Source organism: Artibeus jamaicensis, unplaced genomic scaffold (assembly GCF_021234435.1).
Source record: "Artibeus jamaicensis isolate MK-2021 breed Jamaican fruit bat unplaced genomic scaffold, CSHL_Jam_final scaffold_847, whole genome shotgun sequence".
NCBI lineage: Eukaryota > Metazoa > Chordata > Mammalia > Chiroptera > Phyllostomidae > Artibeus > Artibeus jamaicensis.
In genome coordinates, this window is record NW_026522057.1 from 23229275 (window position 1) to 23250870 (window position 21596).

The 21596-nt window shown below is 55.6% G+C and overlaps 1 protein-coding gene across 2 annotated transcripts in view; it reads right to left on the reverse strand.

Moving 5' to 3' along the window:
- The window catches only part of KAZN (kazrin, periplakin interacting protein), a 380404-nt gene that overhangs the window by 80759 nt on the left and 278049 nt on the right, over positions 1 to 21596 (reverse strand). For both annotated transcript variants that reach the window (XM_037165744.2, XM_037165743.2), the window contains exon 2: positions 13835 to 14026. In XM_037165744.2, coding sequence (XP_037021639.2) covers positions 13835 to 14026 — 192 coding nt within the window. The remainder of the gene's footprint in view (positions 1 to 13834; positions 14027 to 21596) is intronic.

A 21596-nucleotide genomic window follows, 5' to 3' on the forward strand; every position in this document is an offset into this window, starting at 1 on the left:
CATCCCCATGGGGTGCAGGGGGGGCGGGTATACAGCCTCGTGGTGCCTGCCCACCCACTCCGGCACGAACAAACGAGGCTCACATGGAACTCTGGCCCCTGGGGTGGGGGAAGCAGTGCTTTGCATATCCGGGGAAACCTTGGAAGCCCACCCTCCTTTTCCTGGAGGACAGAGGCTCCCTGTTGCCTTCAACAGCCAAAAGCAACCTTCTGGCCTCCTGCTCTGATGATCAAGGACAAGCTGCCTGGCTCCCGCCACGGGGCCAGGAGCTCCCCCCACAGTGCTCCAAGCAGGAGGCCCCGGGTGCCTGTGAGGGCTGGCGTCACTAATTGGGACTTTTGTTTCCTGAGTCAGCACCTGCTCGTCCCATGCCAGGCTGGTGGGCCACAGGAAGATGTCTTTGAAATTCAGGGGGTGGAGAGATCATTGTGCCGCCAGCCCTCCCTGCCGTTACACGGTCACCTGCTTCTGGTTGGCCCCGTGACCACTGCCCCTTCAAGGGCTCAAGGTATCTGGTCTCAGAGGGGACAAGAGGGGAGCCCCTGTCTCATCCACCCCAAGCCCAAGCCTGGCTACCTCCACCAAATGGATGCATTTTAAGGGACAGAGGACCTTCAGGTGTCGGCAGACAGGTGTTTAACTTTTATGGTGTAACAGTTAGGAGCTCAGGATTCGAAGCCAGAATGAAGGGGCCAAAGTGCCAACCCTGGTCCCACCACCAACCAGCCACGTCTCCTGCAAGCTCCTTCCATCCCTGAGCCTCAGTTACCCCATTCATAAAGTTGGAGAGATAACAGGACCCGCCTCACAGGCCAGCTGTGAGGACCACATGGGACCCTGTATGAAGAGAGCTGTTTAGTAAATGTCCACTCCGCCAGGGGACGGGCTCTGAGACCTCGGCTGTCTGACCAGGACAAGTCCCTTCTCACAGGCGCTTCCCTTCTCACTTTGTCAACTAGGGAGCTGCCCTGGATGGGACACCATGCCTGGGGTGGGGGGTGGGTCTCTAGTCTGGGTCACCTTGATTGCTGCATCTCTTCCATCCTAAAATTCTCAAGATGCCATCAAGAGGGGGCTTCTGCTCAGGCCAAACACGACTGGGCCAGAGGAGCAGGACTCACGCCCAGGCTCACAGACACAGCCTGAGGGTCCGGTCGGGGTCATGAGCAGGGCCTGACCCCGAGAGGGTGTGTGCGGCTCGGGGCAGGGCTGCATTCCAGACACTCTGCCACACACAGGTGCCAGGGGTCACCACCTGTTGAGGGTCAACAGGGCTGTGTTCAAGGTGAGGGGGCAGCTTTTCTCACTCCAGCTTCATGCCTTTTTCTCCCTGGCATGGATTTCATATAGTGGGAGTCCATTAACGCCTAACAATGTGTATTTGCAACCCATGGCTTAGCGATCAGACTGTGTATCTTTCGAACTAAGATCTTTGATGTGCAGAAATGCTCTCCTGGGTCAAGGTCCCATGCAAACACAGAAATCTGTGTGAGGGACAGAGGCCATAAGAAGGGAGGACCCCTGTGCACAGTCGGCGTTGGGTGTTCAGACATGGGTCTAGAGCTCAGCCCCTAGCTCAGCTGGGGCACGTCCTTCCCCCAGACCCCTGGCAGGGCCTGGCCTCCAGGTCCTGGTTACAGTCCCCTCTCCCGGGAAAGCTGGTGTGCCCCCCGCATCTCCCAGTCCCATCACTTTTAGCCTCTGAGGCTACACTCCTCTGGGAGGTCCAGCCAGAAAACAACCCTGTTTTGGCAGGACTAGCCGGAGGCCCTCACCCACACCCCTGCCCTGCTAGCCCCTCTCAAGCCTCGGTCTGCCCAGGGCCACCCCAGCCCATTTTGACATCATGTGGAATGAATAGAGTCTCCCCACAGTTGCAGTCACATGAACTATGGGGAAGGAAGAAAGGGGTGCACCTTCCCTCTTCACTGACGCCGTCATCCGGCTTGCACCCGGCCAGGGCCAGGTCACCCCAGTGATTCAGAGGCACGGGAGCATGACCCCTTCCATGAGTAGACAGAGGTCAGCACGCAGGGCAGCACCAACAGGTCACGCAGCCAGCCAAGCCAGGCTGAGGGACGCCGCCCAAGCACGGGGACTTCCCGGAGTCTGTGCAGACTGTGGGCACGTCCATGTGGGGTGTGGGCCCGGCCTCTGCTCCTCCCCTATCTCCTGAGCACCTACTGGGTGCCAGCTCTGAGAGCCTGGCATACGTTGCACCTCGCTCGGCCTCTCTGCCCCAGCCTTGCCTACCCAGCAGCAGCAGGAAGGGGAGAGTCAGAGGTACGGGGACAACATACTTCAGCCCTGACCTCAAGGTGCCTCCAGCCTTAAAATGCTGAGTTGACAGCCACCTCCCCAAGGAGGTGACGGTCTCCAAGTCTCCATGATGTTCCCCAGCCTATGCCTTCACCTCAGGGGCCCTGCTCTGAGTGCCCGCCGCAAGGTGAGCCCAGGGCCAAACGCTATGTGGCACAGAGATGGGCTAAGAGCACTGGGAAGGCCTCCGGGAACCTGGCAGGGATCAGGGACACCAACCGGTCCCCGGCCATCCCCCTCCTTCCGGTTCCTGCTAAAGACCTCCTTCCTTGGGCACCATGACTTACAGGCAGAATCAGAATGATTCTTCCAGATCTTCACCCTCCCGAGCCTGCAGGTGAGCAAGTTCTCTGGAGTTCAGGGGCTGCCAAGGTCAGCGGGTTAAGGGCTGCTGGGTCAGGCGCTGGGGGGTAGGTCCTGAGGCTTCTGTCTGGGCTGCAGTGAGTGTGGTGGCCTCATGGCTGGTACGACCCAGTGACAGTACACTTCTGTAGTCAGATGACAGCATTTGTCCCCCCCATTAGTCAGTCCCCCCAGCATCCTGAGCATGCGCTCGTGGGACGTTGGGAAGGGGCCCATGGGGACACTCAGCCCACGCCTCCCGTTGGCCAGGAAAAGCCTGTAGAGGTGGCGGCGATGCTGCTGGAGAGCCCGGGCCTCCCGACTTCCGGCTCCAACGTGCCCCGCTGCCTCTGATTCACAGGCCCAGCCTGTCCCCAAGATCCACATCGCAAATACTTCATCATTAAAAAAAAAAAGTGAACCACTTAAAGAGACAGCAGCAGGCTCGCAACGGGGCGGTGCAGGGTGCTGGCTAAATAGATCACACACGTCCCAGAGCCAGGCACGCCTTCCTGGGTTCAACTTCCACCCCCAAGCAAGCAGGTCACTTCTCTGTCCCTCAGTCTTCTCATCCAGAAAATGGGGAGGATTACGAGGTAATTCACGGGGTTTATAGCCCATGCATTCCTGACCCATACAAATATTCATTAAATACTTGTAAATTATATTAATGACATATACATTAGATACGAATATTAATTTTTAAGATATTATGGCGCCATTGGGGTTTAACTCCGATCTTTTCCCTGCCAACGTACCTGGCCCCGAGCTGAATTGGAACACTCCTTTCCGAACCAGTCTGAGTTATTTAAGCTCAGTGCCAAAACCCGCCTCTCTTCCTCCTGTGCCCCACGTCCGGCCCAGGCAGGAAGGCTTGTCCAGCTCGCCTGGTTGTCAGCAGCTTCCGTCTCAGCCACTGGCCAGCCCATGTGGTGGGAGCTATTTAAAGAGCTGGGCTGAAAGCCCAGGCCACAGCCCGTGTGGCTTCAGAACTTGCCGGTTGCCTGTTCCTGGAATGCGAGCCCAGGGCCCCTGGGGCCCAGACAGGACCGGGCTCTGCCCTGACTCTGCCCATTTGGGGGCCTGTGGCATATAGAAATGTTCCCTGCTCCAAAACACCCATCTCCAGGATTCCTAACCTGCCTTACCCTCTTTTTTAAAAAAGCTTTGTTCATAATAAATGGCATACGATACATGGGAGATCTTTAACATTTAGCACTTAGTATGGTCTGACACACACACACCCCTGTAAAACCATCACCCCCAAAGTTCCTCCTCCTCCATCTCCAGGCAACCACCGATCTTTCTGACCCTATGGATTAGTTTCCATTTCATAGACCCTCATGGAAATGGAATCTTACAGGACATACCCTTTCTTTCTGGACTCTCACTCAGCGTCACTGTTTTGAGATCCACCGTGTTGCGTACAGCAACAGCTCGCCGCTTCCTTGCTGAGTGGGAGTCCATGAGGACGCACGAGTTTGCTGACCCATTCCTCTGCTCATGCACACTGGGCCGCTTCCACATCTGGGCCATGACAAATGAAGCTGACAACCATTTGTGCACAAGCGCGTTTCCGGTGTGAGTGCACACGTGGGTGTGTGATGACTCGGCCCCACTGGAAACTTTCTGTGTCCCCACAGTACTTACAATCGTCTAACACATACGATTTGATTTCTACCGTGCTCATTGTCTACTGTTGGCCTGCTCCCTCCCTGCTGTGGCAGATGGTATTTTTGCAAAGATGACCACAATAGTATCTCCTCTACCACATGCTTTTTACAGGATGGAGGTTGGCTGACCTTGTGGCTGGCCTGTCACCAACAGAATGCAGCACAAGTGACCCTAAGTGATATCTGAGACCACGAAGCCTTGCAGCTTGCACCTTGGTTTTGTGGAACCCTCTCTGTGGGAGCCCGAGCCTCCATGCAGGTGGCCTGACTGCCACCACGCTGGACTGTCCATGAAAGGGTGCTCTGGTCCCAGCGGAGCCCAGATGTCCCACCAAGGCTGCTGCAAGACAGGTGAGGAAGCTGCACTGAACTTCTCAGCAGAACACCACTGTGAGACCCTCACCACCCCCACCATTAACACACAGACCTGAAGAATCGCCCTGCTGAGCCCTGCCAAGCCACTGACATACAATATCAGCGGGTGTAAGGAAAATGGTGGTTGGTTTAAAAAATGCCACTAAGATTTGGGGGCAGTCTGTCACACAGCAGCAGCATCTGGCACACCCTTCTAGAACATAAGATTCACGTGTGTCTAATTGCTTGCAGATATACCCTAAGTCCCTAGAACGGTAACAAGACCTCAACAAGTGCTTGCTGAATGAGTAAGTGAGTGGTGTTCTAGGTAGGATTCTATTAACACTGACGCGATTTCCACTGAACAAAACGAGTACTGGTGCAGGAACAGGGACCTATGTCTGGCACAACAAGACTTCGGATTCAAACACTGTGACCTGCATGCTGTGTGACCCTTCTGGAGCCTCAGTTTCCCCAACTGTAAAGTCAGGCTAACCCCACGTACACTGTGGGGATCAATCCCTGTCCTTCCTAGGAAGGGAGTGGGGAGTAATTACAAGCAGAGGCTCCAGATCTGCAGCCCAAGCTCCTACCTTAAATGTGGCCTCTGTGGCAGCGGAGACCACAGGGGTAGGGAGGGAATGGGGTGGCGGGGACAGGGAGGGGAAACTCATGGCTCATGAAACCCAGACCAGCCTCAAAGCTTTTATTCTCGGGGACAACTTCCAGAGCCAAGACCGAGAAGGAACCCACAAATCCTGGGGACTCAGGCCACTAAATGGCACCCAAGAATCCTGTGTTTCCAGAACCCTGTGCTGCTCTTCTTCCTCTTCTTTTTCCCAGTTCACTTCCTTCCTCTGTAAAGTGATAACTTACCCCCTTCACCTCCTAATTCTTGGCTAATTATTTGCCAAGAGCAGAGGTTTAGAGACCAGATTCACTGGGGATCAAATCTTGGCTTCAACAACTACTGGCCAGGAGACCTTAGAAAAATCCTAAGCTCTCTCACCCCCATTTTTTAGATTGGGAAACTGAGGCTAATGAACACTAGCCAGCTAACAGGGTTGTTGGAAGGGTCAGTGAGCTGGTGCAGGCCAGGCAATGAATGAGGGGAGTGCCCAGCTGGGTCCAAGTGCTAAATAAACAGCAGCTGAGATGACTACTGCTCAAAATTGACTTGCTGTGTTCATGCCTCAGCCACCCCGACCAGGAAATGGGCAAATCAGATTTTTCTGAACAGGGAGGAGAGATGGGCTCTGGCAGACGCTTCCAGAACAAGTGTCAGAGATGTGCAGGGTGAGTCCTGGCGGGTGTCTGTGCCTTTTCAAACCAGTATTTCAGTTTTTCTCCGGACACGTGGAAGATTTCGATGATCAGAACATTAAAACATAGTGGAATTTACTAAGAACTGCACCCAAAGTATTGAAGGAGATGCTGGCAGGGACCCTGTTTGGGAGGCTGTGTAGGGGCTTCTGACCCTGGCGGGCGGGAAGGGGACAAAGAGGGGCTGGGGGAGGGGACTGGACCAGCTGCCTTTCCAACTCACAGAGTCAAGGTCTCGGTATTAAAAACCCCAGATGAGGATGAGAACAGAGGCTATTAGTCACTCGGATATAAAACCTATAAAAAGCAAAGGTGTCAAAAGAGATACAGGGTTGGAATGGTTGTCAGTCACCACAGCCCCAGGCTCTAGGGCAGATTTGGATATTATTCTATTTAAAATGCTCTTTGTAGTAGATCTATATTAATGGCCATTTAGAAACCTCCACCTCCCTGTATCCACAGCCTTTAGGAGTCTCCTCCCACAGGCCGCTGGGCTTGGTCATGTGACTCCCTTTGGCCAATGAGAAATCGACAAAGGATGCACAAGCCAGCTTGAAAAGTACCTCTGCAGTGCAGCCTGGTAATCTAAGACGTTGATGATGGGAACTGGGTATACGAGATTTTGCAGCTTTTCTGTAAATCTCAAACTATTCTAAAAGAAAAAAAATATATATATATATATTTTTAAAGTGCATGTGCACTGGAGCATGTGCCCTTTTGTGGGACCCAGCAGCCACGTGAAACAGCTCACTGGCTGGAGTCACATGGCCCACTGGGCAGCTGCAGGACGGCAAAGACGCCGGGCACTTCTTCCGCCTGACTGCGCATTATTTTCAACTGAATTTAGAGTCTAGATCAAATTTAGAGTCTAGAAGCTTTCTAGGGGGACCTGTTAACTATTAAAAGCTGCTGATAGTATATTAGGAAGACGTTCTCTCTGTAGAGTTAAAATTCTCTGGAAGCTTCCACTGAATTCTAAGATTTACCAACTAGGTCTTCTACATCATGGCTGTGGGTCAGAGGGCCTGGCTCAGGAGGGGCGAGGCATCCCTGCAGGGGCCCCCAGGGCCATCTGGCTAGATCTGGGGGCCGAACGCAGTTGGTTTGTGTGTGACCTCCTGGGAAGAGCATGCAGCCTCACCCAGCGGGAAGGAATCCGACAAAGAACGGGGTGAAAAGGTGGGCAGGAACGGGAAACGCTAAGTGGCTTTCCAAACCCAGGAGGAGGGCGGGGCAGAGCCACCTGAGCAGCGATGACACATCACTCTGGTCCAGAGTCACTTGGGCCACTGTCTGCAGGCCTGGTGACATTTGTCAAAGCAGCCAGACCATGGCCACGCCTGCCAGGAACATAAAGGACACTGGTGTCCCCTCCTGCCCGAAGCGTAAGGCGTTCTCTGTAGCCTTGAGCTCTTTTAAGCAGGAATATCTGTGGCCAATTCTTATCTACAGGCCTGGCTGGCCATACAAAAAATATTACTCAACCGATTCATTCCGAATGTGTTGTGGCTTCCACGCCTGTCACCGGGTTCTGGACGGGGCCCAGGTCCCATCTGCTTCTGAATGCCCTGAGCCACAGGCATGGGTTCCTGTGGGGGGAAGTTTTCAGGGGACATTTGTTGAATGAGTAAATTAAATAATACAGCTCAGCTCCTCCCAGAGCCCAGTCTCGGGAAGGTGACTCGTTCTGAGGCAGGAAAAAGGCCCCCACAAGCCTCATTCCCTCCGCTAAAGACAGAAAATGTGGGCATTGTCTCATCTCCCACACTGACGGGTCATCTGCTTTGTTCAGATAACAAGGCCAGCTCGGTGCTGGTGGCGCTGTCTTTCAGGAGCCTGGTCAGTGACAAGCCTGATGGGAAACAGATGTCCCCCACTGTGTGCTAAGTCCCGAGGGAGCTCAGTGTCTAAGGCTGTAACAGTTTCCACAAATGTAGCAGCTTCAAAGAATACAAATTGATTATAGTTCTGGAGGTCGGAGTCCAAAACCGGCCGCCCAGAGCTGAGACCCAGGTGTGGCGGGCTCATGTTCTTTCTGGAGGATCCAGGGGAGAATCCGTTTTCTGGCCTTTTCCAGCTTCTAGCTGTGCCCACACGCCTTGGCTCCCGGCCCCTCCCCCACCTTCAAGGCCAGCCATGGCAGGTTGAGTCCTCACCTTGAATCTGACCTCTGTTCTGTGGCCACAGCACCTTCTCTGACTCTTCCGTCTCCTCTTCCACCTCGAAGGGCCCTTGGGATTTACCTTCGGCCCACGGGAGAGTCCCCACATCTGGAGGACATCTGATCAACACCCTGATTCTCTCTGCTACATCATCTCACCTATTCACAGGTTCTAGGAATAAGGACAGAGACATCTTGGGGGTGAAAGGGCACGATTCTGCCGAACTCAGGCCCTTAACTATCAGGCAGAGAAGGTCCTAGAGGAAGCGAAATCAGAAGCAGGACTTGGAGGAAGAGTAACCATCGGGGGTGGAGGGAAGAGGAAGAGCCAGTGGAAAGACCCTGAGGGGAGAGAAGGGGAATGACCCAGCGGCACATCCGGGAACCTTGTGTACACAACCACGTGGACATCCACGTGCTAGGAGAGAGACGACACTGCAAAGGCATGAAGGGAGTCGGAAGGGGGGACAGCCGAACACCCCACTTCTCATACTGTCTCCTCCTGCTCCAAACCTCTGTGGTCCCTGAACTTCTGAGTGTGACCCTTGAGGTTCACTGTGACCATCTCCCACCCCGCCCCCCACCGCCAGCCCACCCACAGGCTGGTCTTCTGGCCTTTGCTCAAGCTGTTTCCCCACAGTGAGGGCCCCAGAGCCCCCCGCTGAGGTCTGAACCTGGTACTGCTGGGTCGTCCTGACACACTTACAGCCCATTTCATAGGCCGGTGAGCCTGAGGGAGCTAACATGTAAAAAGGGCTCAAAAATCCTAGCTGTCACCACTATCATCAGGGGGGCCCAAGAGGAAGACTGTCTTCCTGATCATCTTAATCAAATGCAAAGTGCACTTAAATCTCAAGCTGCACAGCGAAGAACCGTGACTTTCTGGAGGAAGAACATTTGTGTGGTTGAGTTGCCAGCTAAACTAGCCACTTTGAGTAGAAAACCATTCGTCCTCAATGGGACGACTGACATACACACTTTGGTGCCCTGCAAACCACTGAACTGAGTTACCAAACGGGGGAAGTAAGCCTGTCACTTCTTAGGCAAAGAGCTAACAGAGTTTGCTACCATGGATAATACTTAAGTTTTGAGCAAAAAGGAGAGTTCCGGCAAACCTGACCCACCGCTCTGACGGTAACCACTTTTTTAAGGCCTAAAGACTTTGTGGATAATGAAATGTGTCAACATCGCTCAGTGAGTCAATATTTCCAAGTGATCAACGTTAAATGTTAAAAAATCCCACGTGGGAGCAAAAATCCATTCAAGGTACAAATCGGACTGGTGGGTTTGACGACTGTGACCTACCGCAAAAACCAGGTTTCAGATTCTACGCTGCAGGAACCCTCTGAAGACACTTCCACTGGGCGAGTTCCAGTGCGGCATCAAGGAAAATCATCTGCAAGGATCTAATAGGGCAGTGAACACACTCCTCCCCTTTCCGATGGCACACGTGTGATGCCAGACTTCCAACCAAAGAAACAAACCGCAGCAGCCTGGCTGAGGGCCCAGAGGAGGGAGGGCGCAGCAGGGCTCGTGTGAAACCGGACGTTAAAAAGTTTGCACAAAAACATACAGCAACGCTCCCCTTCTCACGTAAACCTTTCTGTTGGGGAAAAATACAGTTATTTTTTTTTTATTAAAAACACTTCTGTTTCTATTCAGGTGCGATGGGCTTATTATTATTTTTAAATAAATGATTAAAGATTTAGACATTTTCCCCATTTTAATTTCTAAAACAGTAAATAACAACAGATCCAAACCATATAAATAGAGGCTCTTTGGGGTCCTCAGTTCTTCAAGAGTTTAACATGGTCTAGAGACCAAAAAGTCTGAGAAATTCTGTCCTGAGAAAAAGAAACCGATTCACGAACGCAGATCTTTAGTGTGTGTTACGTGACAGCAAACAGGAAAAAAAAAAACAGGGAAACGAATGTCCAATATTAGGGAAGGGGCTACATAGATTATAGTGTCTCCATTTGGTAGAACATTATGTAGTCATTAAAAATTATGTTTTCCAAGAGTATTTACTGTTGTGGGAAAATGCTCCACACACTGGACACGCCGTTAAGTGATTAAAGAAAGAAAGAAGCACACTTCCGCGATCATTTCTACAGCGCCTGGATGCTTGGCGAGGTCAGTGAAACCAAGGGAGCCTGGGGAGATCACCCGACACCCCAGAGGGGCCTCGGGGGCTACAATCTCACCACGTGTGTGGAGCTGGGGTCACGCAGGGACTAGGGTACATTTACACACCCGTGTGTGAGTGTGTGCGACACCATTCTTTCCTAAACCATCGCTCGTGGCTTTTGCCTGGAAACTCACAGGCAGATAAAAATCCTAAACCAAACATTCCTGGACTCATCCCCACACACACAAAGGAACCTTCCAAACCCATTTTCCCCAAAATAGATGCCTTGCATCGCTTTGATGTTGGGACCAGGGGCTGGTATTTCGGGTGTGCGAATTCCCACGCCTCTAAAGACTGCGGGTGGCTGGGTGTGTACCTGCCAGAAGTCTCTGGGGAGCTCTGTGTATTCCCACCACAGGGACACTGGCTGCTGCTGACTTGGCTTGTGCGTTTATTCCTGTTCGCCTCATGATGGGCACGTGAATCCCTTCTCCTGCCCCAGCCTCCTTCTGCCCACATCTGTCTGCAGTTTGCTCACTGCGCGCTGCGGCTGCGGCGGAAGCATCCTATTTACAACTGTGCAGGATGCCAGGCAGGACGTCCAGGCAGCTGACGGTGCCTGCTGGACTGCTTTTCAGGAATGTGGCTTTACCTTGAGCTCGGATAGGCTCAGGGGCGCTCAGGTCTGGGTCACCCCTAATGGGAGGCAGGAGACCAAACCTCCGAGCAGATCCAAGCAGGTCTGCTAAGCCCCTTCTCATGTAACTAAACTAATGTTCTGGGCACGGGGCCAAGCACTTTACATCTCATTTAATCCTACCAACAACCCTCTGAAGTAGCTACTATTATTAGCCCCAATGATAAGAAAAACAAGTGTGGTTATTGTTACCTTCATTAAGGAAACTATGGTTCAGGGAGGGTAAGGAGTTTGCCCAAGGTCACACAGCTAGTAAGAGGTAAAGCTGGGATTAAGCCCAGATCTGATTTAGGCACCTACAGCCTGTTATCGAGCTATAATAGTGTCCTATCTCTCTCTCGTCCAGGCTGACTTCATCTCTGAGGGAAGACTTGGGGTGTTGGTGTAGCAGAAAAAAGTTTTAAAAAGTTCTGTAAACGTGGCCAGGTTCCTTAACCTCCCTGAGCCTCGTTCAGGTGGCTCCATCTGTAAGAGGGGGTTCCGACCTCCTAGTAGCACTGACGTAAATGGAAGGTCAAGTGCTTAGAACAGTGCTGGCATACAGTAGGTGCTCAATAAAGCTTTCTTAACGAATACTGACAGGTCCTCACTCATCAGAGTCCTGTTCCCTCAAAGGAGCTGCCCCGTCAGGCGGGTCTTGGGGTCACCAGGGAGACCTTTGGTGGTGGATGAGAGCTATGCACAGTTCAGGAGAAATGCCTGCCCAGTTCTGTGCCCCACGGGCCGCGTCGTCCCCTTCGCTGACGTTACGCTGTTTAGTTCACTGTGACTGTCCTGTCACTCGAACCAGAGAAGTGAGGTGTTGGGGGGGGGCAGGCTGCCTGTCGCAGGAGCTGGGGGGCAGGGTAACTGAGCCTCTGCCCACTCCCCTGCCTGTTCCTTTGCGTCTGGAAACAGCTGAAAGGTTTTTCTGCTCCTCACGGGCCCAGAGGACGAATACGGGGGAGAATTCTATCTGGGCCAAGGACCTGGAGGGCGGCTTCCTCCGTCCCTGCAGTGAACGCTGACAAGCGTGGTTGAGGCGGTTGCTTCCTGGGGCGGCCCTGACTGCCCACGGCTGCACAAAGCTCAGTGAGACCGAAGGACCGCAGCTCGCTGGACCGGGGCCCCGAGGCTCTTCCTCGGGGGCTCCCATCCTGGGAGGGGAAGGGATGTTTGGAGGCTCCTGGGAAGGTACAGGTGGGGGAGGGAGGTGCCCACGGATCAGCCCAGACGGCTGGCCAGCTGCCTAGAGAAAGCAGGCGTGCTTGGCACCAGGGCTTCCCCACCATAACCCGGACCACCGTGGTCTGCAGAGGCCACCACGACGCTGTCTCAGTGACCCCGCCGAGACAAAACTCTGACAGAAACGGGCCTCCTTGCCTGTGAGAGAGTAATTTGCTTCACTGAGAACTCAGGTGCAAAGAGGCTGTAACACCTGGGTAAGGTTCACACTCAGACGGTTTTCCAGACACCCCAGGGGATGGCCAGTGGCTGCTGGACGGACAGACAGCCTGCCTAGCCCGGGTGTGAGTGTTTGCTGCTCACGTCTCCCTGCGATCGAGAACCCGCTATGACAGAGCCGACAAACTGTCCAGCAAAGTCCACTCTCCCCTCCCCCCGGTTAGACTGGCAGCTTGGACAGGGACGCCGAGCTGGGATGGGCGCTGCCCGCACTCCCTGAAGCCGGCCCGGCCGCACGCTCAGGCTGTTGCCGGAGGGGCCTCTGGCCCCCCATCCAGGCTCCTCCCCTGCGTCTCCTCTCACAGGCTGGGGGAGCAGAGGCCCACCGCCCCGGAACGCTCCTCGGGATGGTCACAGAGCACAGACAGACTCTTTAAGTCCCTTCGTGTTGGAGTTTCCACCACTGCAACTCCAAGTCAATCGAAGTAATTAGCCTGCTTTGGCTTCAAAAATGAAGTCTTCAGAGTATTTATCATTCTAGTAAATGGTAAGTGGAAAGCAGGTGACCAGGTTTTAATTGCCTCCCCGCCTGCCCCCCATTCCCACCCTCCGGGGGAAACAAAGACACTTGGGGAAGGCGCACGATCACAGCAGACCCCGGAGCCAATTCTCTGTCCCGGGGCCTGGACGGACATCTCTGAGCACTGTCCAGGGATGGCCTTCAGCCTTTCTCAAAGGACCTCCTGCGGCCCCTCCCCCGCCACCCAGAGCGTGGGCAGGTGGCTCCCAGACAGATGGGGATGCAGCTGCCGGTATCGCAGCTGGCTCCCCGGAAGGCAGGCTGAACGTGTGTGCCCACTGGTTCCCTTGTTTTCCACAGCAGCTTCTGGTTATGGGTTCATGGTTCATTGTGGCGAGAGACCACCCGGACCCCAAGACCACGTTCCCTCCCAACTCACACGCCGCGGCCAGAGGCTGCCCTTCTTCGAGGGGATGTCCAAACAACTGGAGAAGAGGACCGAGCCCCACTCCTGACAGAGCCCACCAGGGCGCGCATGAGTGAAGTGCAGGTGCCTGCGTGTCCTCCAGCAGAGGGCCCAGCAAAGGCACACTGCCCGGGGAGGGGCGGTGCCGAAGGACCCCCGGGGTGCTGGGAGAGGAGACGCAGCTGCCAGTCGGCACCCTGGTTCAGCAGAGTTGCCCACCCACTGCCCTGATGGAGAACAGTGGCGGTCACCCGGGAGATGACGTATGTGCCCAACCCTGTAAGAGGCAGCTTTCCGTCCCAAAATGGGCATGGCAGCCTCAGCTGGGGTCTGGGCGCTGGGACCTCCCCGCGTCCATGTCACTTCCCATACAGAGGCTGGACTCTGGTTGCCAGAGCCTGTGTGGCCCTGGCCCAAGCCCGCGCCCCAGGCGAGGGGCGGCAGGGACTCTGCTGACTGGTCACTCACCCTGCAAGGCTTCTTTGGCTCTGGCTAGCTCTTGCTCCTTCTGGGCCAGCTGGACCCTGAGCTCGGTGGCTGAGAGGACCTCAGAGGACTTGCCACCCTGGGACTCCTCCAGGTCCTTCGTCAGCATCTCCTTCATCTGCCGGAGAAGGTGGACTTCCTCCTGGAGCCGGGACACTTCTTCCCGCAGGAGCACTAGGGGAGAAGGGCACACGGTTAGGGGACGGGACGCTGGCTTACACCTGCTCCCTTCTTTCGGGTCCGTTCCAAGGGGCTTTGGCTTTTCCTGTTCGCTCTGCCTGCAGGGCCTTCCCTGCTTGTGGGCGGAAAGAAACTCCCCAAAGCCCCGCCTACTTCACAGAGCCCCAGGTCCGGTCCTGGGACCACCCCCACCTTCAGAGCGCCCCTGGTGGGGCCCCACAGCCCACCAGGCTCTCTAGGGCTCCATGGCTTGTGTCACTGCCCCAGAGTGTCCACACCCATGGCTGACAGTCTTCCCCTCCCAAAGGGAGGCGCTAGAGTGGACAGAAGAGCTGGCGGGAGTCGGCATCTGGGCCCCCAGCCAGCAGCAGGCTCAGGTGAGCTGTACGCACAGGGCCTCATTGAATCCTCCCAGAACCCCTGAGGCAGGTGCGGTCCTAATCCCCATTTCACAGATTAGGAAGTGGAGGCTTGGAAAGGGTAAGTAGCTCCACGAGGTCATAGTTAGTAGGTAGCAGAGCTCGAACTTGAACCCAGACCCGGCTGACTCCAGAGCCTGAGCCCCAGCCCCTTTCCCCTTGAGTCTGACACTTGGGAAACACCTAAAAGACACACTCAACATGTCTCACAAAACACGTGGCCCTCAAGGGCCCCAAAGGAACAGGACGTGTGCATCTGGACGCGTCTGTGCAGAGAAGTGTATTCTGATGAGCGGTTCCCATGGTGACACTACAGGCAGAGGTTTCTGCGGCACTTAAATGAAACCTGACGCTCCCTACGTGAGTGCTCGGAATGCGACCAAGGAGAGTGAGGCATCCAGGGAGCCTCAGGCGGTACCCAGGAGGCGGACCTTTGTCCCACAGGAGCGGAAGCCAGCTCAGTCCTGGACAGGCTGATTGACACCTGGACACCTGGACACACCCACAGGTCTGCTCCTCTGAGCAACAGCAGACGCCAGGCTGCAAAGGGTGCTGGGAGGTACCCACTGCAACACCCACCGTCAGGAGAGCACCTGCTCCTCGGGCTAGAGGAGGTTTGGAAACACTCGTCACAGCAGGCGTGGGGGGCTCACCTCCGCCTGCACCAGTAAACCCACCCATCGTCCCGTCCCTCTTGCCCTCCCTCCCACCACACTGGTCGCTTTCTCTGCAACATGTCGAGCTCTTTCCCACACCTGGAACGCACTTTCCCTGTTCTGCCTGTGGCCACCTCCTCATTGTGACACAGGCCACATGCCTCCTCAGAGGGACTGCTTTGCACCACAGCACGGTGGAAGTCGGGGTGCCGTCCTCACAGTGAGGGTAGCAGAGGGACGTGCTGAGACACACCTTTCAAGTCACTGGACTTCAGTCTGACTCCCCCCACGGACCAGGCACTCGTCCCTTCCCCTCTGAGCCTCAGGCACGCCATCTGTAAAATGGGTCTAAGCCTCACTGGGCAAGGTGGCTTCTAGGAGACTCACGCAGGAGGAAGCCCTCCTCCCACGGGACTCGGTCCACAGGTTGGGATCAGTATTGATAAGGTGGTGGCTGCCATTGCCCAAGGCAGTGGTACTGCTCGGGGATCCTGGGCCTGGAGGCTGAGCCAGGCCTCTCCTGGGGCAGGGACGGGCTGAATGGGAGCAGAGCCGAGGCCTTGAGGACAGGTGTCCCTCCACCACCAGGGGCCTTGGGAAAAGGTGGTTTGAACCCTGGCCCCAGTTCCCATCCCTTCTTACCTCCTGCTAACGCTACAGGAGTCCAGCTACCCCCCATGCAAGGAAGGCCCCCATGCCCTCCCCTCTCACTGCCTGCTTGACCCCTGCTGGTCCCTCACAGAGGCCCGAGGGCCCCTTAAAGGCAGAGCATGTTATCTGACCCCATGCGGAATCCCTCCCTGCCCTCTGACTCTTGGAGGCGGCTGCCCAGCAGCCTGCCCCGAGCCACCCTGAGCTGCACCAGGGGCTTCCAGCTTGGGAGGGTGCAAGGCTCGTGGCCGCCAGAAGAGCTTCCTTCCCTTCCCCACAGGTGCCTTCCTGCCAGTGGGTTTCAGCCCCATTGTCACCTCAGAGGCCTACAGTGGCCCCCACCCGCTGCCCAATTTTGAGAGCATTTTGGACAACCTGCACAGAGCCCTTATTACAAGGGCGGCCCACTTGTTTGCCACCTGTGGGCTCAGTGGGTGCAGCTCACCGAGGGTGGGCCTGGCCATACCCTTCATCACGGGGTCTCAAGCACCCCAGACAGTGTGACAACACATGACGGGTGAAGGATTCCTTCCACCCACCCAGCAAGAGTTTATAGGCACCTGCCCCATGCCAGCTGCCACCCTTGGTACTGGGGACTCCCAGGTGAATGTCACAGACAGGTCCCGCCCTCAGGCTAGCCCTCCCAGACCCCACTGTGAACGTGATTCAAAGGGCCCCCAAACCACACTCCTCGAGGCAGGCCGCCTGCAGGGGCGGGTCCAGCTGCTCTGGCATCACCTGGAGTGTGCGCTGGAAACTGTCCAAGTCTCTCAGCAGAACTGCACAGTAGGCTGTTTGCCTTGGGGGCCCCTCCCCTACCTTCCCTCCCACCAACATTCATGGGCCACCTACAACCGCAGGCCTGGCACGGGGTGTCCAGAAAGGAGCAGGGAACACCGTGCGTCTCAAGCAGCCCCCAGTGAGTAGAAGGAGCGCACACACGTAAGCACAGTAAAAGGAGGGGCTGTCTCTCTCTCTCTTAGGGCACGAGGACTTCTGGGTTGGGGCCTGGAGGATGGATGGGGGAGGGTGGTGAGCAGAGGGGGCGGTGAGAGCAAAGGCAAAAGAGCAATGGCTCGAGACTCCGGGACCTGTCCGAGAGCAATGGCTCGGACAGGTCCCGGGGTGACCAGCAAATGGGTACAAGGTGAGAAAGAGCAAGAGGCAGCCTGGAGAGGGACACTGGGGTTAGATTATAAAAGGTCTTCATGCTTACCACCCTCTGTACCCCAGCCCTGGCTCACCATCTCCATCTGCAGCCAGGACTTTGAAAACCTTCATTGTTCTCTGCCAGAGACTGAATGCTTCTGTCTCCTCAACATTCACACATTGAAAGCTAATCCCCGATGTGTATTGGAGGCGGGGCCTCTGGGAGGTGATTGACTCCCGAGGTTGGAGCCCTCAGGAATAGAACTGGTGCCCTTCAAGAGACTGCAGGGAGCTCTCTCGCCCCTTTCCCCACATGGGGACGCAGCAAAAAGGCAGCTCTCTGTGAACCAGGAAGAGGCCTGTGCCAGACACTGAATCTGTGGGAGCCTTGATCTTGAACTTGAGGCCTCCAGAAGTACAAGCAACACATTTCTGTTGTTGACAAGCACCCAGGCTCTGGTGTTTTAGTTACAGCAGCCCAAACGGACTAAGACACTCCCTCCGTCGACGCTTCTCCCCAGTTGCCATCAGCTGTCACCAAAAGCTTATTTCAAACTAAGGTGTAACTGCTAACATGCCCGGGCAGGGAAAAGACAGGTTTGTTTCGATTTTTTTTTTTTTTTTTAGGAGTGTGACTTCTGGGCTTCCTCAAACTGCCCTGAGGAAGCTGGTGAGGTTGTTATCAGCAGACCGCACAGGGTTGCAACCAGCCTGGCGTCAAACCCAGTCCTGGTCAGGGCCTTATCGTGCGTGACCTTGTGCGACCCCTGTCACTTCTCCGGATCTCAGTTGTCGTGCGCAATGCATGGGGACTGTGCCCCCCACTCCCACCCCATGCAGGCTTGCCAGATCGAGCAAACAAAATAAAGCAAAGCAACGCAAACAGAAAACCCCAGATGCACAATTAAATTTGAATTCCAGACAAATATCAAATAATTTTTAGTGTAAGTCTGTCCTAAACACCACATGGACACCCTGACACTAAAAATTTATTTGTCTCAAGTTCAAACTCTGCTGGGTGTGCTGTGTTTGATCCAGCAGCCCTGGTCTCTGGCACAACGAACTGAGTGGTCTCAGGAAGGGCTTGGCTGGAGCCCCTCACAAGGAATGGTGGCGAAGGCACAGACTTGGCTGCGACCCTGACCTTACGAGAGGGCAGAAAGCAAGATGGAGCCAGGCACTCTTCTCCTGGACCACTGGCAAAGGCGGATTCTTCCTGCGCTCACCTTTCCAACAGGTGTACCTGACACTTAGACTCCGCCCCTGAAGTCTGGCCCAGAATAAGCAGGAGGGAGGGACACCAGGTGTGGCACCTGCAGGAACCAAGTCTTGGGAGACCAGGCTGGAAAAACAACTCCACGGAGAGGGAGAGGTTTGTGCACGCTTACTCACTGCACCTGCCCCGGCTGGGCGTGTAAACCCAGAGCTCGCACACCCTGGACCTCCCAGGGGCAGAGATTCGAGACAACTCTGGGACGGATTACAGAGAGCCTCAGGAGACCGCAGCCTGTTTGTCTGTGGGCTGAGGGACCAGGGACACACTCTCCCAGGCCTCAGCTGCCTCACCTGTAAAATGGGGGTGATGGCAATGAACAAGACACATGTGTAATACACTTACAGGTATTCAGCCCAATGAGCACGGTCTGTTCCCCATCGTACCCACAGCCCCCCCCCGCCCTGCACAGAGGGGACCAATCACATTCTACAGAAGCTGGAACTGGAAGACTTGGGTTTCTGCTGCAGAGGATTGCTACTCTGCTGTGTGACCTAGGGCAACACACTGCCTCTCTCTGGGCCTTCGTATTATCGGCATCCTTAGAAGGCCCCACTCTATGAATCGAGATGAACGTGACTATCATGCATTTGAACTCTTCACAGGAACAGGGTCCCTTCTCTAGTCTCCAACAGCACTGCTCAGTGAGACAGCCACTGGTCACATGGGGCTACTTCTGTGCAAACTAGTTAAAATGGACAACTTGGTTTCTCCATTGCACTGGCCACATCTCAGGTGCACACAGAGACGACCGCCACCCCTGCACGGAGTCCTCCCGGCCGGGGCTGGTCTCAAGGGTGTGAGATGGAGAAGGAAGGAAGCAGCCAGGCCTGCAGACGCGGTAACAGGAAGAAGCCTTTAACCCAAGGTGACGTGCTGGGGAAGGGGCCACTGCTTCTGGAGAAGTCGTCCTGGGCCCAGCCTAAGGACAGATAAAGGAAAGATCAACTGTGTGCCTTTCTGTAGTTTTTGGGCAGCCACAGAGTCCTCGCACCTGGGGCAGGGGGTGTGGCTAGTGGTGAAAGGGCGAGGTGTCACCGAAGAAGCCACAGACTCAGCAGAACTCGCTAGGCGAGGGAAGCTGCAGAGAAGTGTTGCCTGGCAGTCTCTCCTGCCCCGGGAGAAGCTGTTACCAGCGGTTATGCCCTAGGGGCTGGCCTTACAGGCAGGAGGCAGGTAGGACAAGCAGTGGAAGCCACTGGGCCCTCTTCCCTGGGGCAAAGGGGCGTGGCATCCGCCCACTTAGAGGTGTCAAGGGAGCTGGGGCAGACCCTCCCCTTCTCTAGCACATCCCCTTTTGTTTTCTAGAGCAATGAAGCTAGTGCTTAAAAACGCCATTTGTCAGCCTCACTTGCAATTAGGGTTGCCCATGTGACTGAGTTCTGGCGGTTAAAGTTATAGGACAAGGTCCCCAAAGAGGACTGCCCTAGAAGAAAAAAGGGATTTGCCTCTTCTCTGCCTTCTTGCCTCGAAAGTGGACTTGGGCTGGAGCTACAGCAGCCATTTTGTAACAAGGAGACAGTAGGCACAGGGCAACAAACACACCTAGGAGAGAGAACAGAGCCTGGGGCCTGGACAGCATGGCTCAGCCCTGTAGCTCCATTGAGACCTGGAGCAGCACGGGCCGGGCAGGGCTGACTGGCACGGGGGGCCTTAGATTTCCCTGCTGATTCTGAGTTCGAGTTCAGCTGGCTGCCAAGGGCCAGCAGCCTCTGTGGGTCTGCCCTGTGGCCAACTCAGCTGTGGAATCCAGGGAGTGGTGGGGGAGGAAGTGAGGACTGTGGGGGAAGCACCACAGTGCAGGAGGGAGGCGCCTGCCCCGGCCCTGGAGAAGAGCCCCTGGTTTGTGACGAGCCTTTTCTAGGCTGAACTCTTGTGAGCTCTCGGGGGGCAGGGAAAAAAGGGAAGACAGTTGATTTTTGTGCCTGTAGGCACCCCCAAGAATGGCCAGAACAAGGCACCCTCAGGTGAGCTGTAGGTTTGTAAGCCCGGCCTCCAGCAGTTGAGTCTTCAGTAATGATGATCTTGTAACGACTACGTGTCGTAACAATTGCTCCATTACTAGCATTTCTTTAGCACCTACTCCTGAAATATGCCAGGCTCTGCTGTGCATATTTCACAGGGCTAACTAGTCCGCCCCCCGTGACAACCCCATGAGGCAGGTCCTAGTGCCGTCCCTCCATTGTACAGACAGGGAAGGTGAGGCACAGGGTTTAGCTGACTCGACCAAGGTACCACAAAGCAGAGAGCAGAGCAGGGTCTGAACTGGGCGGTCTTGCTTTAGCACCCAATCTTAACTCCTGTACTGTGTCACTTGCCAGGAGAGGGGTTGGGGGTGACGCAGAGGGAGCCAGGGCCTCGGCAGGCCCCTTGGTGGATGGCAGCGGGGGCAGGTGTGCCCCCAGTCGGGGAGGAGCTTGCTCCTGTTTCCTTGGTGGAGCTCGGTCACACGGTCACAGTGGACCAGCCTGCCCTGCACGGCGCTCTGTGGCCTCCCCCAGGGGCCAGTCCCCACGCGGCTCCGGGAAAAGAAGGCGGGATGGAGCCGGCCTATGTTCCTTCCACACAGGCAGGGGCTCTGTTCTGCTCGCACAGGACACCCAGGGCTCAGCCCAGTGCCGGGCTCCTGGTGGACACGCCAGAACGATGCCCGCACGGGGAGGGGGGATGGCCAGCCAGCCTGGACGCGGTCCTGGCTCCCCCATGTTTCACTTATCTGACCTCTGGACAAGTGACCTCTGAGTTTATCTGAAAATGGAGCCAAGACCAGTCTGCATGGGAACCTGGAAACAAAGCAATCCATCTACGTGGAACCACTGAGGAAGGTTCTAGAGGGGGGTCCAATGTAGCTTGTCATGATCATCATGAAAAAGGGCACACCTCCCTGATGTTCTGAAGGAAGGCTGGCCTCAGCGACCGCAGAGCCCGGGCCGTGGGACCCAGCTTTGGAGGGGGCTGGGGGGGTGGGGAGGGGCTCAAGAGGCAGAGGGGCTGAGCCACGGCCTGGAGAGGGAGGGCAGGAGGGCAGCACCGGGGACTCCCTGGGGGGCCAGGCTGCGGGAGGTCAGCGAGTCCAGGCTGGGAGTGACTGTCCCTGTCATGGGTGGACGCCTTGCAAAATAGCCAAGCACACATCTGTCAAAGCTCATCACAGCCAAGCTGCACACGTAAGGCCTGTGCATGTCACTGGGTGTCGATTATACAGCGAGAAAAAAAATCTAAATATCAGGATGCCATATGATAGATTTTCCATTAAAAACTCCTTTTTATAGCCCTTCCTCCCAAATCCAGGAAGACAGCCCCCTGGCCCCAGGCCCTCCAGAGGCCCCCCTGTGGAGGGGGAGCCCGGGTCGGACCCCGCCACCCTGGGAGGCTCTGTGGCGGCTCCCGCTCCCTGCAGGTGCCTGCGCCCAGGA